The sequence below is a fragment of the mitochondrial genome of Amphiprion ocellaris, assembly GCF_022539595.1.
Source record: "Amphiprion ocellaris mitochondrion, complete genome".
In the NCBI taxonomy this organism is placed as follows: Eukaryota; Metazoa; Chordata; class Actinopteri; family Pomacentridae; genus Amphiprion; species Amphiprion ocellaris.
Window position 1 is genome coordinate 1 of NC_009065.1, and position 16649 is coordinate 16649.

Below are 16649 nucleotides of genomic sequence, written 5' to 3' on the forward strand. Positions count from 1 at the left end.
GCTAGCGTAGCTTAACTAGAGCATAACTCTGAAGATGTTAAGGTGGACCTTGAAACGGTTCCGCAAGCATAAAGGCTTGGTCCTGACTTTACTGTCAGCTCTGGCTAAACTTACACATGCAAGTATCCGCACCCCTGTGAGAATGCCCTCCAGTCTCCCGCCCGGAAACAAGGAGCCGGTATCAGGCACGGTAGACACCTGCCCATGACACCTTGCTTAGCCACACCCTCAAGGGACATCAGCAGTGATAGATATTAAGCCATAAGTGAAAACTTGACTTAGTTAAGGCCTAGAGGGCCGGTAAAACTCGTGCCAGCCACCGCGGTTATACGAGAGGCTCAAGTTGACAGACAACGGCGTAAAGAGTGGTTAGGGAAATTTTAAACTAAAGCCAAACGTCCTCAAAGCTGTTTAACGCTCCCGAGTTAAGAAGATCCATTACGAAAGTAGCTTTACCCATCCTGACCCCACGAAAGCTGTGACACAAACTGGGATTAGATACCCCACTATGCTCAGCCCTAAAATTTGATAGGCCCCTACGCCCCCTATCCGCCCGGGTACTACGAGCATCAGCTTAAAACCCAAAGGACTTGGCGGTGCTTCACATCCGTCTAGAGGAGCCTGTTCTAGAACCGATAACCCCCGTTGAACCTCACCCTCCCTTGTTAATACCGCCTATATACCGCCGTCGTCAGCCTACCCTGTGAAGGACTAGAAGTGAGCAAGATTGGTAAGACCCAAAACGTCAGGTCGAGGTGTAGTGTATGAGAGGGGAAGAAATGGGCTACATTTCCTAAATCAGGAAACACGAACAATGAACTGAAACAAGCATTTGAAGGTGGATTTAGCAGTAAGCAAGAAAACAGAGTGTTCTGCTGAAACATGGCAATAAAGCACGCACATATCGCCCGTCACTCTCCCCGAGCTAATACGAATATAATACCTAAAAAATTACATCTGCAAAGGGGAGGCAAGTCGTAACATGGTAAGCGTACCGGAAGGTGCGCTTGGAACAATCAGAGTGTAGCTTAGACAGAAAAGTATCTCCCTTACACTGAGAAGTCGCCCGTGCAAATCGAGCCACCCTGATGCCTAACAGCTAGCCCGCCCTTATAAAATCATCAATCCCCTATCAATACCCCCAAAGATACTCTAAACACAAAACAAAACATTTTTCCTCCCTAGTACGGGCGACGGAAAGGGAACTAGGAGCAATAGAAAAAGTACCGCAAGGGAAAGCTGAAAGAGAAATGAAACAACCCAGTAAAGCCCAAAAAAGCAGAGACACAACCTCGTACCTTTTGCATCATGATTTAGCTAGTATACCTCAAGCAAAAAGAATTTTAGTTTGACACCCCGAAACTAGGTGAGCTACTCCAAGACAGCCTAAAAACAGGGCACCCCCGTCTCTGTGGCAAAAGAGTGGGAAGATCTTTGAGTAGAGGTGACAGACCTACCGAACCTAGTGATAGCTGGTTGCCGGGGAAATGAATAGAAGTTCAGCCTCACAAATTCTTCCCCTCAACTGTCTTTTAAGGCGGTTAGATTAAGAAAGAAGTTAAGAGAGTTAGTCAAAAGGGGTACAGCCCTTTTGAAATAAGATACAACTTTTCCAGGAGGATAAAGATCATACCCATTTTAAGGAAAAACGCTTTGGTGGGCCTAAAAGCAGCCATCCATACGGAAAGCGTTTAAGCTCAAGACTTACAACACCCCCAAAATACCGACAATTAATCTTAAACCCCTAAACCCACCCGGCCGCCCCATGCCTCCATGGGAGCAATTATGCTAAAATGAGTAATAAGAGGGCACTCAACCCTCTCCCCGCACATGTGTATATCGGAACGGACCCCCCACCGAACTTTAACGGCCCCAAGCAAAGAGGGTACTGTGTAAAAAATTAAATAACAAGAAAACCCCACACACTTATACCGTTAATCCTACACTGGTGTGCCTATAAGGAAAGACTAAAAGAAAAAGAAGGAACTCGGCAATCATAATAAGCCTCGCCTGTTTACCAAAAACATCGCCTCTTGAAAAAACAGTATAAGAGGTCCCGCCTGCCCAGTGACAACATTGTTTAACGGCCGCGGTACTTTGACCGTGCGAAGGTAGCGCAATCACTTGTCTTTTAAATGAAGACCTGTATGAATGGCACGACGAGGGCTTAACTGTCTCCTTTTTCCAGTCAATGAAATTGATCTTCCCGTGCAGAAGCGGGAATAATACCATAAGACGAGAAGACCCTGTGGAGCTTCAGACACTAAATCAGCCCTTGTCCAAAATCCCAATTAAAGGACTGAACACTAGAGTGAGACCTGATATAATGTCTTCGGTTGGGGCGACCTCGGGGAAAGAAAAAACCCCCACGCGGAGCAGAAGTACCATACTTCCAAAATAAGAGCCACCGCTCAAAGTATCAGAAATTTTGACCAACTATGTGATCCGGCTTAACGCCGATCAACGGACCGAGTTACCCCAGGGATAACAGCGCAATCCTCTTTTAGAGCCCATATCGACAAGAGGGTTTACGACCTCGATGTTGGATCAGGACATCCTAATGGTGCAACCGCTATTAAGGGTTCGTTTGTTCAACGATTAAAGTCCTACGTGATCTGAGTTCAGACCGGAGCAATCCAGGTCAGTTTCTATCTATGACATGAGCTTTTCTAGTACGAAAGGACCGAAAAGAAGAGGCCAATACCTTAAGCACGCCTCCCCCCGACCTGATGAAAACAAATAAAACAGGTAAAAGGGCATACTCCTCCCGCCTAAGATAATAGCATGTCAAGGTGGCAGAGCCCGGCCATTGCAAAAGACCTAAGCCCTTTCCACAGAGGTTCAAATCCTCTCCTCGACTATGCTCTCAGCTCTCATTACCCTTATTCTAAACCCCCTCATTCTAATTATCTTCATCTTACTGGCAGTAGCACTCCTGACCCTCGTAGAACGAAAAGTTCTAGGCTACATGCAACTACGAAAAGGCCCTAATGTAGTTGGGCCATATGGCCTCCTGCAACCCATTGCAGACGGACTAAAACTTTTCATGAAAGAGCCCGTCCGACCATCGACATCATCCCCCATCCTCTTCCTATTTATACCAATACTCGCCCTCACTCTAGCCCTAACACTCTGAACTCCCATACCACTGCCCTTCCCCATAGCCGACCTAAACCTAGGCATTCTATTCATCTTAGCCATTTCCAGTTTAGCAGTCTATTCAATCTTAGGCTCCGGCTGAGCATCAAACTCCAAATACGCCCTTATTGGAGCACTACGGGCCGTAGCCCAGACTATTTCCTACGAAGTAAGTCTAGGCCTTATCCTCTTAAACGCTATCATCTTTACCGGAGGCTTCACCCTCCAAACATTCAGCGAAGCACAGGAAAGCACATGATTAATCTTACCTGCCTGACCCCTAGCTGCAATATGATACATCTCAACATTAGCAGAGACCAACCGAGCACCATTCGACCTCACCGAAGGAGAATCCGAACTAGTATCAGGCTTTAATGTAGAATACGCCGGAGGTCCATTCGCATTGTTCTTCCTAGCAGAATACGCTAACATCCTCCTGATAAACACACTCTCTGCAACCCTATTCCTAGGGGCTTCCCTACTGCACTTCTTACCAGAACTTACATCAATTAATTTAATAACTAAAGCAGCCCTCCTATCTGTCCTATTCCTATGAGTCCGAGCTTCATACCCCCGATTCCGATATGATCAACTCATGCACCTTATCTGAAAAAACTTCTTACCCTTAACCCTTGCTCTAGTAATCTGACACTTATCCCTTCCAATTGCCTTCACTGGTCTTCCCCCTCAACTCTAGTCCAGGAGCTGTGCCTGAAAGAAAGGACCACTTTGATAGAGTGAATCATGAGGGTTAAAGTCCCTCCAACTCCTTAGAAAGAAGGGGCTCGAACCCTACCTGAAGAGATCAAAACTCTTAGTGCTTCCAATACACTACTTTCTAGTAAAATAAGCTAATTAAGCTCTTGGGCCCATGCCCCAAATATGTTGGTTAAAATCCTTCTTTTACTAATGAATCCTTACATCCTATCCATCCTCCTATTTGGCCTAGGCCTAGGAACAATAACCACCTTCGCAAGCTCACACTGACTACTTGCCTGAATAGGACTTGAAATCAACACCCTTGCCATCATCCCACTCATAGCTCAACACCACCACCCCCGAGCAGTAGAAGCCGCCACAAAATACTTCCTGACCCAAGCAGCTGCCGCTGCCATGCTACTATTCGCAAGTACTACAAATGCCTGACTAACAGGACAATGAGATATTCAACAAATAACCCATCCACTCCCAATCACAATAATTACCCTAGCCCTCGCATTAAAGGTAGGCCTTGCACCCCTCCACGCCTGACTCCCTGAGGTCCTCCAAGGCCTAGACCTATCAACAGGGCTTATCCTATCCACCTGACAAAAACTCGCTCCATTCTCACTTCTCCTACAAATACAAACTTCAAACCCCACCATACTAATCTTATTAGGCCTAACATCCACCCTTGTAGGAGGCTGAGGGGGATTAAACCAAACACAACTACGAAAAATCTTAGCCTACTCCTCAATCGCCCACTTAGGCTGAATAATTCTAGTGATGCAATTCTCCCCATCCCTATCACTCCTCGCCCTAATAACATACTTCATTATAACCTTCTCAGCATTCTTAGTATTTAAACTAAACAAGGCAACCAACATTAACTCACTCGCCTCCTCCTGAGCAAAAATACCAGTAATCACGTCTCTCACCCCTCTAATTCTCCTTTCGCTAGGCGGGCTACCCCCACTTACCGGCTTCTTGCCTAAATGACTTATTCTTCAAGAGCTCGCTAAACAAGCCCTTCCTCTAACAGCCACCTTAGCAGCCCTAACCGCACTACTCAGCCTATACTTCTACTTACGACTTTGCTACGCCATAACCCTAACCATATCACCAAATAACCTAGTAGGAACAGCCCCCTGACGACTTCCCTCCTTCCAACTAACCCTCCCCCTAGCCACCACAACCACTATAACAATCCTTCTACTTCCCCTCGCCCCTGCCGCAACAACCTTAATGACCATCTAGAGGCTTAGGATAGTATCAAGACCAAGGGCCTTCAAAGCCCTAAGCGGGAGTGAAAATCTCCCAGCCCCTGACCTAAGACCTGCAGGACACTAACCCACATCTTCTGCATGCAAAACAGACACTTTAATTAAGCTAAGGCCTTACTAGATAGGCAGGCCTCGATCCTACAAACTCTTAGTTAACAGCTAAGCGCTCAAACCAGCGAGCATCTATCTACCTTTCCCCCGCCTGCCAAAAAAAGGCGGGGGAAAGCCCCGGTAGGTAACTAGCCTACTTCTTCAGATTTGCAATCTGATATGTAAGACACCTCAAGGCTTGGCAGGAAGAGGACTCAGACCTCTGTCAATGGGGCTACAAACCACCGCTTAATCACTCAGCCATCCTACCTGTGGCAATCACACGTTGATTCTTTTCGACTAATCACAAAGACATCGGCACCCTCTATCTAGTATTCGGTGCTTGAGCTGGAATAGTAGGCACAGCTTTAAGCCTTCTTATTCGGGCAGAACTAAGCCAACCAGGCGCACTTCTAGGAGACGACCAAATTTATAACGTTATTGTTACCGCACATGCCTTCGTAATAATTTTCTTTATAGTAATACCAATTATAATCGGAGGGTTTGGAAACTGACTGGTCCCCCTTATGCTTGGCGCCCCCGACATAGCATTCCCTCGTATAAACAACATAAGCTTCTGATTACTTCCTCCCTCTTTCCTTCTTCTACTCGCCTCCTCAGGAGTTGAAGCAGGTGCCGGAACAGGCTGAACTGTTTATCCTCCACTATCTGGAAACCTAGCCCATGCAGGAGCATCAGTAGACTTAACTATCTTCTCCCTCCATCTGGCAGGTGTTTCATCAATTCTTGGAGCAATTAACTTTATTACCACCATTATTAACATGAAACCCCCCGCCATCACACAGTATCAAACCCCCCTATTCGTGTGAGCTGTTCTGATTACTGCTGTTCTCCTTCTCCTTTCTCTACCAGTCTTAGCTGCCGGCATTACCATGCTCCTAACTGACCGAAATCTAAATACTACTTTCTTTGACCCCGCAGGGGGAGGAGACCCTATTCTTTACCAACACCTTTTCTGATTCTTCGGACACCCAGAAGTTTACATTCTTATCCTGCCAGGATTCGGAATAATTTCCCATATCGTAGCCTACTACTCTGGCAAAAAAGAACCTTTCGGATACATGGGCATGGTTTGAGCAATAATGGCCATTGGCCTATTGGGATTTATTGTGTGAGCCCACCATATGTTTACAGTTGGAATAGATGTAGACACCCGAGCCTATTTCACATCCGCCACGATGATCATTGCCATCCCGACAGGCGTAAAAGTCTTTAGCTGACTAGCCACTCTTCATGGAGGGACAGTAAAATGAGACACCCCCCTACTATGAGCTCTCGGCTTTATTTTCTTATTTACAGTTGGAGGCTTAACAGGAATTGTCCTTGCCAACTCTTCCCTGGACATTGTTCTTCATGACACCTACTATGTAGTTGCTCACTTCCACTATGTTCTTTCTATGGGAGCTGTCTTTGCAATCGTCGCCGGCTTCGTGCACTGATTCCCCCTATTCTCTGGCTACACCCTCCACACAACATGAACTAAAATCCATTTTGGAGTGATGTTTGTGGGAGTAAACCTCACCTTTTTCCCCCAACACTTCCTTGGACTAGCTGGAATACCTCGACGATACTCTGATTACCCAGATGCTTACACCATGTGAAACACAGTATCATCTATCGGATCCCTAGTCTCCCTTGTAGCAGTAATTATGTTCCTATTTATTATCTGAGAAGCATTTGCAGCCAAACGTGAAGTCCTCTGAGTCGAACTAACCTCAACAAACGTCGAATGACTCCACGGCTGCCCTCCCCCTTACCACACCTTTGAAGAACCTGCGTTTGTTCAAATTCAACAAACCTCACTAGAACACAAGTAAAACCATTCCTGCCTAAGCGCACCTACGAGAAAGGGAGGAGTCGAACCCCCATAAACTGGTTTCAAGCCAATCACATGACCGCTCTGTCACTTTCTTCATAAGACACTAGTTAAATTGTCCATAACACTGCCTTGTCAAGGCGGAATCGTGGGTTAAACCCCCGCGTGTCTTAAATGGCCCATCCCACCCAACTAGGATTCCAAGACGCAGCCTCTCCTGTAATAGAAGAACTTCTTCACTTCCATGACCACGCCCTAATAATCGTATTTATAATTAGCACTCTGGTTCTTTATATTATTGTCGCCATAGTCACTACAAAATTAACCAACAAATATATTCTAGACTCCCAAGAAATCGAAATCATCTGAACAGTACTTCCCGCCCTAATCCTCATTCTTATTGCCCTCCCCTCCCTACGCATTCTTTACCTGATAGATGAAATCAATGACCCTCACCTCACAATTAAAGCCATTGGACACCAATGATACTGAAGCTATGAATACACAGACTATGAAGAGCTAGGCTTTGACTCATATATAATTCCGACACAAGACCTTGCTAGCGGCCAATTCCGTCTCTTAGATACAGACCACCGAATGGTAGTCCCAATTGAATCCCCAATCCGAATACTAATTTCTGCCGAAGACGTGCTTCACTCCTGAGCCGTTCCATCTCTTGGTGTTAAAATAGACGCCGTCCCTGGTCGACTAAACCAAGCCGCCTTTATTGCCTCCCGACCCGGCGTGTTCTATGGGCAGTGTTCTGAAATCTGCGGGGCAAATCACAGTTTTATGCCCATCGTAGTAGAAGCCGTCCCACTTGAACATTTCGAAAAATGATCCTCTTTAATACTTGAAGACGCCTCGCTAAGAAGCTAAATAGGGCATAGCGTTAGCCTTTTAAGCTAAAGACTGGTGACCCCCAACCACCCTTAGCGGATATGCCCCAACTCAATCCTGCCCCCTGATTCACTATTTTAATGTTTTCCTGACTAATCTTCCTAACTGTCATTCCACCAAAGATTTTAGCTCACACTTTCCCTAATGAGCCAACCCATCAAAGCACAGAAAAACCAAAAACAGACCCCTGAACTTGACCGTGACACTAAGCTTCTTCGACCAGTTTATAAGCCCAACACTCCTTGGAATCCCCCTAATCGCCCTAGCACTAACTCTCCCTTGAGTTCTATTCCCAAAACCATCATCCCGCTGACTGAACAACCGAGTACTGACCCTCCAAAGCTGATTCATTAACGGATTTGCCCAACAAATCTTCCAACCTATTAATCAAGGGGGACATAAATGAGCGGCCCTACTTACATCCCTCATGATCTTCCTAATCACCCTCAACATGCTAGGCCTGCTCCCTTATACATTTACACCAACAACTCAACTCTCTATGAACATGGCCTTTGCAGTCCCCCTTTGACTGGCAACTGTAATTATTGGCATACGAAATCAACCAACCCACGCTCTGGCCCACCTGCTGCCAGAAGGAACACCGACCCCTCTCATCCCTATCTTAATTATAATCGAAACGATCAGCCTATTCATCCGTCCGTTAGCACTAGGGGTCCGACTTACCGCCAACCTTACAGCCGGCCACCTGCTTATTCAACTAATTGCCACCGCTGCTCTAGTCCTACTACCCCTAATACCTACAGTAGCCATTTTAACAGGAGCACTTCTACTAATATTAACACTCCTAGAGGTTGCCGTAGCTATAATTCAAGCCTACGTCTTCGTGCTCCTCTTAAGTCTATACCTACAAGAAAACGTCTAATGGCCCATCAAGCACACGCATACCACATAGTAGACCCAAGCCCCTGACCTCTCACAGGCGCAGTCGCCGCCCTATTAATAACATCCGGACTAGCAATCTGAATACATTTCCACACAATAACACTCATAACCCTAGGTATAATCCTTCTACTCTTGACAATGTACCAATGATGACGAGACATTATTCGAGAAGGGACCTTCCAAGGCCACCATACACCCCCCGTCCAAAAAGGACTCCGCTACGGAATAATCCTATTCATCACCTCCGAAGTATTCTTTTTTCTTGGCTTCTTCTGAGCCTTCTATCACTCCAGCCTTGCACCAACCCCAGAGCTAGGTGGATGCTGACCCCCCACCGGAATCACAACCCTAGACCCATTCGAAGTCCCCTTACTAAATACTGCCGTCCTTCTCGCCTCCGGCGTCACAGTAACTTGAGCCCACCATAGCATTATAGAGGGCCTCCGAAAACAAGCAATTCAATCCCTAGCACTTACAATCCTCCTTGGATTCTACTTCACCTTCCTACAAGGCATAGAATACTATGAAGCCCCTTTTACAATCGCAGACGGGGTCTACGGATCAACTTTCTTTGTTGCAACCGGCTTCCACGGCCTCCACGTCATCATTGGCTCCACCTTTTTAGCTGTCTGCCTACTACGACAAGTACAGTATCACTTCACCTCTGAGCACCACTTTGGATTTGAAGCCGCTGCCTGATACTGACACTTCGTAGACGTGGTCTGACTCTTCCTTTACATCTCAATCTACTGATGAGGCTCATAATCTTTCTAGTATTAAAGCTAGTACATGTGACTTCCAATCACCTAGTCTTGGTTAAAGCCCAAGGAAAGATAATGAACCTGGTTACAACCGTAATTTTGATTGCTATCACACTCTCTATGATCCTAGCTATTGTATCCTTTTGACTCCCACAAATAACCCCCGACCACGAAAAACTATCCCCATATGAATGTGGGTTTGACCCCCTAGGCTCAGCTCGCCTGCCTTTTTCCATACGATTCTTCCTAGTTGCTATCCTATTCCTTCTCTTCGACCTAGAAATTGCCCTCCTCCTACCCCTTCCCTGAGGAGATCAATTATCTTCTCCCCTGCTCACATTCACATGGGCATTCGCCATTCTTGTTCTCCTAACCCTTGGCCTAATCTATGAATGGCTCCAAGGCGGACTAGAATGAGCCGAGTAGGCAGTTAGTTTAAGAAAAACCTTTGATTTCGGCTCAAAAACTTGTGGTTAAAGTCCATAATTGCCTAATGACCCCCACTCACTTTGCTTTTTCATCAGCCTTCACTCTGGGCCTTGCAGGCCTCGCATTCCATCGAACACACCTGCTTTCCGCCCTACTATGTCTAGAAGGAATAATACTATCACTCTTTATTGCCCTCTCCTTATGAACACTTCACCTAGACTCCACAAACTTCTCAGCCTCTCCTATGATTCTACTAGCCTTTTCAGCATGTGAAGCCAGCGCAGGGCTGGCTCTTCTAGTCGCCACCGCGCGCACGCACGGTACCGACCGCCTTCAAAACCTTAACCTTCTACAATGCTAAAAATCCTCCTGCCAACAATTATGCTCATTCCAACCACTTGGCTTTCCCCCGCCAAACAACTATGAACCACAACCCTTGCCTACAGCCTAGTTATTGCACTCGCCAGCCTAGCTTGATTTAACTCCCCAACAGAAACAGGCTGATCCTGTATAAATTCATACATGGCAACCGACCCCCTCTCAACCCCACTATTAGCCCTTACCTGCTGACTCCTCCCCCTAATAATCCTTGCAAGCCAAAACCATACTTCCTCTGAACCCACTGGACGACAACGAATATACATTACACTTCTCACGTCCCTACAAATCTTCTTAATTCTAGCCTTTAGCGCTACCGAAGTGATTATGTTCTACATCATATTTGAAGCTACCCTTATTCCAACTCTAATTATTATTACCCGCTGAGGAAACCAAACCGAACGACTCAACGCAGGGACTTACTTCCTATTCTACACACTAGCAGGCTCCCTTCCCCTCCTGGTAGCTCTACTACTCCTACAAAATAGCACAGGTACCCTCTCTCTTCTCACCCTCCAATACACCCCTGCAATAGAACTCTCATCTTACGCCGACAAGTTTTGATGGGCTGGCTGCTTGCTAGCATTCCTAGTTAAAATACCACTTTATGGGGCCCACCTCTGACTGGCAAAAGCCCACGTCGAAGCCCCCATCGCGGGCTCTATAATTCTTGCCGCCGTACTACTCAAACTAGGAGGTTACGGCATAATACGAATAATAACCATGCTAGAGCCCTTAACTAAAGAACTCAGCTACCCCTTCATCATTTTCGCCCTATGAGGCGTAATTATAACAGGATCTATCTGTTTGCGCCAAACTGACCTCAAATCTCTTATCGCCTACTCCTCAGTAAGCCACATAGGCCTGGTAGCAGCTGGCATTCTCATCCAAACTCCCTGAGGCTTTACTGGGGCCCTAATCCTCATAATTGCACACGGACTTACGTCCTCCGCACTCTTTTGCCTAGCGAACACTAATTACGAACGAACCCACAGCCGAACTATGATCCTTGCTCGAGGCCTTCAAATAGCCCTCCCCCTAATAACCGCATGGTGGTTCATCGCTAGCCTCGCTAACTTAGCCCTCCCCCCTCTCCCCAACCTGATGGGAGAACTAATAATTATCACCTCCCTATTTAACTGATCCTGATGAACCCTAGCACTTACCGGAGCTGGGACATTAATTACCGCTGGATATTCCCTTTACATATTCCTAATAACCCAACGGGGGCCAATCCCCGCCCACATAATAGCCCTTCACCCCACCCACTCCCGAGAGCACCTTCTCATCATTCTTCACCTTCTCCCCCTTATTTTACTGATCCTCAAACCAGAACTGGTTTGAGGCTGGTCTGCCTGTAGATTTAGTTTAACAAAAACATTAGATTGTGATTCTAAAGACAGAAGTTAAAATCCTCTAATCCACCGAGAGAGGCTCGCCAGCAACAAAAACTGCTAATTTTTCGTCACCTTGGTTGGACCCCAAGGCTCACTCACCCTACAAGCTCCTAAAGGATAACAGCTCATCCGTTGGTCTTAGGAACCAAAAACTCTTGGTGCAAATCCAAGTAGCAGCTATGTTAAACAAAGCTATCGAAATAAATACCCTCACCTCGCCCCTACACCTAACATCATGCATAATCCTTGTATTCTTTATCCTTTCCTACCCAATCTTAACCTCCCTCTCCCCTAAACCTCTAAAAACCGATTGAGCCATCAGTCATGTAAAAAAAGCAGTAAAACTGGCCTTCTTCACCAGCCTCCTCCCTCTCTTCCTATTCTTAAATCAAGGCACAGAGACAATTATAACTGACTGAAAATGAATAGGCACAGACACCTTCAATCTCTGCATCAGCCTTAAATTTGATTTCTTCTCAACTATCTTCACCCCAATTGCCCTATTCGTAACATGGTCCATCCTAGAATTTGCCTCCTGATACATACATACAGACCCCAACATAAATCGTTTCTTCAAGTACCTACTAATTTTCCTCATCGCCATGATTATTCTTGTAACTGCAAACAATATATTCCAACTTTTTATCGGCTGGGAAGGAGTTGGAATCATATCATTTCTTCTAATCGGGTGATGATACGGCCGAACAGACGCTAACACAGCAGCTTTACAAGCAGTCCTCTACAACCGAGTTGGAGATATTGGACTAATCTTCACAATAGCATGATTTGCTACTAACCTAAACTCATGGGACCTACAACAGGTATTCACTGCCTCCAAAGACATAGACCTAACATTTCCCCTCTTAGGACTAATCATTGCCGCCACCGGTAAGTCAGCCCAATTTGGCCTACACCCATGACTTCCATCCGCTATAGAAGGCCCTACTCCTGTGTCTGCTCTACTTCACTCAAGCACAATGGTTGTTGCAGGCATCTTCCTCCTTGTCCGAATAAGCCCTCTTTTAGAAAATAATCCAACAGCTCTCACCACCTGCCTATGCCTCGGAGCACTAACCACTTTATTTACTGCAACTTGCGCTCTAACCCAAAATGACATCAAAAAAATCGTTGCATTCTCAACATCTAGCCAACTCGGACTAATAATGGTCACAATTGGCTTAAACCAGCCTCAACTTGCCTTCCTACACATCTGCACCCACGCCTTTTTCAAGGCCATGCTATTCCTTTGCTCCGGCTCCATCATCCACAGTCTGAACGACGAACAAGACATCCGAAAAATAGGTGGAATAAACCACCTCGTACCATTCACATCATCTTGCCTTACCCTAGGCAGCCTTGCCCTCACAGGTACCCCCTTCTTAGCCGGCTTCTTCTCCAAAGATGCCATTATCGAAGCACTAAACACATCCTACCTCAACGCCTGAGCCCTCGTTCTAACTTTACTAGCCACCTCTTTTACAGCGGTATACAGCCTACGAATCGTATTCTTTGTTTCCATAGGAAACCCCCGATTTACCCCGCTCTCTCCCATTAATGAAAATAACCCCACAGTAATTAACCCCATCAAACGACTAGCCTGAGGCAGCATCATCGCCGGTCTCCTAATTACATCTAATGTCCTTCCAATAAAAACGCCAGTTATGTCCATGCCGCCCCTCCTAAAACTAGCAGCCCTCACTGTTACCCTCCTAGGAGTACTAACCGCCATCGAACTAGCCTCCCTCACCAATAAACAATTTAAAACTACCCCTAACCTAACTGCACATCACTTCTCCAACATACTAGGTTTCTTTCCTGCCATCATCCACCGACTCACCCCTAAACTTAACCTTGTTCTAGGGCAAACCATTGCCGCTCAAACAGTAGATCAGACATGATTAGAAAAAACTGGCCCCAAGGCAATCGTCTCCCTCAATGAACCTCTAATCAAAACTACCAATAATATCCAACAAGGCATAATCAAAACCTACCTCTCCCTGTTCTTCTTCACCCTTGCCATAGCACTACTCCTCCTACTAACTAGACAGCTCGAAGCGCCCCCCGACTTAACCCCCGGGTTAACTCTAGCACCACAAATAAGGTTAAAAGCAACACTCAAGCCCCCATAATCAGAATACCTCCCCCCATAGAATACATTAAAGCCACCCCTGCAATATCACCACGAAATAGAGAAAACTCTACAAACTCATCTGCTGACGTTCAAGATCCCTCATATCACCCTCCCCAAAAAAAGACCGAGGCCATAACTGCCCCTAATGCATATGTCAACATCACCCCCAATACAGGTCAACTACCCAACCCCTCCGGATAAGGCTCAGCAGCAAGCGCCGCTGAATATGCAAACACAACTAGCATCCCTCCCAAGTAGATCAAAAACAAGACTAAGGACAAAAAAGAGCCACCATGTCCCACTAACACTCCACACCCTGCCCCAGCAACCATTACTAGGCCCAAGGCCGCAAAGTAAGGAGAAGGGTTAGAAGCGACCGCCGCTAACCCTAAAACTAAACAAAACAAAAATAAAAAGAAAATATAAACCATGAGTTCCTGCCAGGAATTTAACCAGGACCAGTGACTTGAAAAACCACCGTTGTTATTCAACTACAAGAACCAATGGCCAATTTACGAAAAACTCACCCATTACTTAAAATCGCCAACGACGCCCTAGTCGACCTTCCAACCCCTGCTAACATTTCAGTATGATGAAACTTTGGCTCCCTGCTTGGACTTTGTCTAGTAGCCCAGATTCTAACAGGCCTATTCCTGGCCATACATTACACATCAGACATTGCCACAGCCTTTTCTTCTGTTGCCCACATCTGCCGTGATGTCAACTACGGATGACTAATCCGAAATATGCACGCCAACGGCGCATCCTTCTTTTTTATTTGCATCTACCTTCACATCGGACGAGGGCTATACTACGGCTCCTACCTGCACAAAGAAACATGAAATGTTGGAGTTATTCTCCTATTACTAGTTATGATAACTGCCTTTGTTGGGTACGTCCTTCCATGAGGCCAAATGTCATTCTGAGGCGCCACCGTCATTACAAATCTCCTATCAGCAATCCCATATGTAGGCAGCTCCCTAGTACAATGAATCTGAGGTGGCTTTTCTGTCGACAACGCTACACTTACCCGATTCTTTGCCTTCCACTTCCTATTTCCCTTCGTTATTGTAGCAATAACATTAGTGCATCTCATTTTCCTTCATGAAACAGGATCCAATAATCCTACAGGCCTTAACTCAGATGCAGACAAAATTTCCTTCCACCCGTACTTCTCATACAAAGATCTCCTAGGCTTCGCAGCCCTACTCATTGCCCTTATCTCCTTAGCATTATTCTCCCCCAACCTCCTTGGTGACCCCGACAATTTCACTCCCGCAAACCCCATAGTAACTCCCCCCCACATCAAGCCAGAATGATACTTCCTATTCGCATACGCCATTCTACGATCCATCCCTAACAAACTAGGAGGTGTCCTAGCCCTTCTTGCCTCTATCCTAGTCCTTATACTAGTGCCAATTCTACACACATCTAAACAACGAAGCTTAACCTTCCGACCACTAACACAATTCCTCTTCTGACTCCTAATTGCAGACGTAATCATTCTAACCTGAATTGGAGGAATGCCAGTAGAACACCCATTTATTATCATCGGCCAAATCGCTTCCGTCCTATACTTCTCCCTCTTCCTCGTACTTGTCCCTACAGTAGGCTGAGTTGAAAACAAATTCTTAAAATGACGATGCAATAGTAGCTCAGCTCCAGAGCGCCGGTCTTGTAAGCCGGATGTCGAAGGTTAAAATCCTTCCTACTGCTTCAAAAAAGGGGGATTTTAACCCCCACCCCTAACTCCCAAAGCTAGGATTCTAAATTAAACTATTTTTTGCATGTGCATATATGTATTATCACCATTAAACTATATTAACCATAAATCAAGGGTATTAAATACATTAACTGTTAAAAATAACATACCATGTAAAAGTACTATTATGTTTAGTATTAAAAAACAAGAATATACATAAACCATAACAAATGGAAACTCCAAAGTAATTGGAATCCAACACATAAATGGACATTTAAATTTCAAATAAAATATCCACAACAAATATATACCAAGTATTCAACACGCTAATAAAAATCAAATATTTAATGTAATAAGAACCGACCATCAGTTGATTTCTTAATGCATACGGTTATTGAAGGTGAGGGACAATAATTGTGAGGGTCGCACAAAATGAACTATTCCTGGCATTTGGTTCCTATTTCAGGGCCATTAATTGATTCATTCCCCACACTTTCCCTAACGCTTGCATAAGTTAATGGCGGCGACCATACCTCTCATTACCCCCCATGCCAAGCATTCTTTCACAGAGGGTCAGGGGTTCTCTTTTCTTTTTACTTTTCATTTGGCATTTCACAGTGCAAATACAACAGTAATACAAGAGGGAACATGTATTTTATGGCCGAGAAACAGACAATTGAATGGTGCTAAGATATTACTTATAAATTGCATAACTGATATCAAGAGCATAAATGATGAAATGTTCCCCTAAAATATCTAAGATACCCCCTCTCGGCTTTTACGCGTTAACCCCCCCAACCCCCCCAAAACTCGTGAGATCCTTAATATACCTGCAAACCCCCCCGGAAGCAGGAAGAATCCTAAGAATTTTGTCGGGCACCCAAAAATTTACCTATTTACATTATTACAATGTTTAATATGCTAACGTATCTTAACTAAAGCATTAACACCACAGTTTTGCCCAAAAACTTGCCTATTTATATTATTACAATATTTAATAC

At 45.4% G+C, this 16649-nt stretch overlaps 13 protein-coding genes and 24 non-coding genes across 37 annotated transcripts, besides 1 other annotated feature; 28 read left to right on the plus strand and 9 right to left on the minus strand. All coding sequences in view use genetic code 2, as the record gives it.

Moving 5' to 3' along the window:
• Positions 1–69, plus strand: KEG47_t01. The gene has a single exon. It is a non-coding gene; the product is annotated as a tRNA-Phe (tRNA).
• On the plus strand, positions 70–1017 carry KEG47_r02. The gene has a single exon. It is a non-coding gene; the product is annotated as a s-rRNA (ribosomal RNA).
• KEG47_t02 lies at positions 1018–1089 on the plus strand. The gene has a single exon. It is a non-coding gene; the product is annotated as a tRNA-Val (tRNA).
• Positions 1090–2786, plus strand: KEG47_r01. The gene has a single exon. It is a non-coding gene; the product is annotated as a l-rRNA (ribosomal RNA).
• Positions 2787–2860, plus strand: KEG47_t03. Its single transcript has one exon. It is a non-coding gene; the product is annotated as a tRNA-Leu (tRNA).
• On the plus strand, positions 2861–3835 carry ND1 (NADH dehydrogenase subunit 1). The gene has a single exon. The coding sequence runs from the start codon at positions 2861–2863 to the stop codon at positions 3833–3835; it is 975 nt and encodes a 324-aa protein (YP_001054867.1).
• A 4-nt stretch (positions 3836–3839) lies between these two features.
• Positions 3840–3909, plus strand: KEG47_t04. Its single transcript has one exon. It is a non-coding gene; the product is annotated as a tRNA-Ile (tRNA).
• On the minus strand, positions 3909–3979 carry KEG47_t05. The gene has a single exon. It is a non-coding gene; the product is annotated as a tRNA-Gln (tRNA).
• Positions 3979–4047, plus strand: KEG47_t06. Its single transcript has one exon. It is a non-coding gene; the product is annotated as a tRNA-Met (tRNA).
• On the plus strand, positions 4048–5092 carry ND2 (NADH dehydrogenase subunit 2). Its single transcript has one exon. A coding segment is annotated over exon 1 (1045 nt).
• Positions 5093–5164, plus strand: KEG47_t07. Its single transcript has one exon. It is a non-coding gene; the product is annotated as a tRNA-Trp (tRNA).
• Positions 5165–5167: 3 nt separating this feature from the next.
• Positions 5168–5236, minus strand: KEG47_t08. The gene has a single exon. It is a non-coding gene; the product is annotated as a tRNA-Ala (tRNA).
• Position 5237: 1 nt separating this feature from the next.
• On the minus strand, positions 5238–5310 carry KEG47_t09. The gene has a single exon. It is a non-coding gene; the product is annotated as a tRNA-Asn (tRNA).
• A 33-nt stretch (positions 5311–5343) lies between these two features.
• Positions 5344–5410, minus strand: KEG47_t10. Its single transcript has one exon. It is a non-coding gene; the product is annotated as a tRNA-Cys (tRNA).
• Positions 5411–5481, minus strand: KEG47_t11. Its single transcript has one exon. It is a non-coding gene; the product is annotated as a tRNA-Tyr (tRNA).
• Position 5482: 1 nt separating this feature from the next.
• COX1 (cytochrome c oxidase subunit I) lies at positions 5483–7048 on the plus strand. Its single transcript has one exon. It carries the CDS (start codon positions 5483–5485, stop codon positions 7046–7048), a length of 1566 nt encoding a protein of 521 aa, YP_001054869.1.
• Positions 7049–7073: 25 nt separating this feature from the next.
• On the minus strand, positions 7074–7144 carry KEG47_t12. The gene has a single exon. It is a non-coding gene; the product is annotated as a tRNA-Ser (tRNA).
• Positions 7145–7147: 3 nt separating this feature from the next.
• Positions 7148–7220, plus strand: KEG47_t13. Its single transcript has one exon. It is a non-coding gene; the product is annotated as a tRNA-Asp (tRNA).
• Position 7221: 1 nt separating this feature from the next.
• COX2 (cytochrome c oxidase subunit II) lies at positions 7222–7912 on the plus strand. The gene has a single exon. A coding segment is annotated over exon 1 (691 nt).
• On the plus strand, positions 7913–7986 carry KEG47_t14. The gene has a single exon. It is a non-coding gene; the product is annotated as a tRNA-Lys (tRNA).
• Positions 7987–7988: 2 nt separating this feature from the next.
• Positions 7989–8156, plus strand: ATP8 (ATP synthase F0 subunit 8). Its single transcript has one exon. It carries the CDS (start codon positions 7989–7991, stop codon positions 8154–8156), a length of 168 nt encoding a protein of 55 aa, YP_001054871.1.
• On the plus strand, positions 8147–8829 carry ATP6 (ATP synthase F0 subunit 6). Its single transcript has one exon. A coding segment is annotated over exon 1 (683 nt).
• COX3 (cytochrome c oxidase subunit III) lies at positions 8830–9614 on the plus strand. Its single transcript has one exon. A coding segment is annotated over exon 1 (785 nt).
• KEG47_t15 lies at positions 9615–9686 on the plus strand. The gene has a single exon. It is a non-coding gene; the product is annotated as a tRNA-Gly (tRNA).
• Positions 9687–10035, plus strand: ND3 (NADH dehydrogenase subunit 3). The gene has a single exon. A coding segment is annotated over exon 1 (349 nt).
• Positions 10036–10104, plus strand: KEG47_t16. The gene has a single exon. It is a non-coding gene; the product is annotated as a tRNA-Arg (tRNA).
• On the plus strand, positions 10105–10401 carry ND4L (NADH dehydrogenase subunit 4L). The gene has a single exon. It carries the CDS (start codon positions 10105–10107, stop codon positions 10399–10401), a length of 297 nt encoding a protein of 98 aa, YP_001054875.1.
• Positions 10395–11775, plus strand: ND4 (NADH dehydrogenase subunit 4). The gene has a single exon. A coding segment is annotated over exon 1 (1381 nt).
• Positions 11776–11844, plus strand: KEG47_t17. The gene has a single exon. It is a non-coding gene; the product is annotated as a tRNA-His (tRNA).
• On the plus strand, positions 11845–11913 carry KEG47_t18. The gene has a single exon. It is a non-coding gene; the product is annotated as a tRNA-Ser (tRNA).
• Positions 11914–11921: 8 nt separating this feature from the next.
• KEG47_t19 lies at positions 11922–11994 on the plus strand. Its single transcript has one exon. It is a non-coding gene; the product is annotated as a tRNA-Leu (tRNA).
• ND5 (NADH dehydrogenase subunit 5) lies at positions 11995–13860 on the plus strand. The gene has a single exon. The coding sequence runs from the start codon at positions 11995–11997 to the stop codon at positions 13858–13860; it is 1866 nt and encodes a 621-aa protein (YP_001054877.1).
• On the minus strand, positions 13856–14377 carry ND6 (NADH dehydrogenase subunit 6). Its single transcript has one exon. It carries the CDS (start codon positions 14375–14377, stop codon positions 13856–13858), a length of 522 nt encoding a protein of 173 aa, YP_001054878.1.
• Position 14378: 1 nt separating this feature from the next.
• KEG47_t20 lies at positions 14379–14447 on the minus strand. Its single transcript has one exon. It is a non-coding gene; the product is annotated as a tRNA-Glu (tRNA).
• A 2-nt stretch (positions 14448–14449) lies between these two features.
• On the plus strand, positions 14450–15590 carry CYTB (cytochrome b). The gene has a single exon. A coding segment is annotated over exon 1 (1141 nt).
• Positions 15591–15662, plus strand: KEG47_t21. The gene has a single exon. It is a non-coding gene; the product is annotated as a tRNA-Thr (tRNA).
• On the minus strand, positions 15663–15732 carry KEG47_t22. The gene has a single exon. It is a non-coding gene; the product is annotated as a tRNA-Pro (tRNA).
• Positions 15733–16649: a D loop (control region).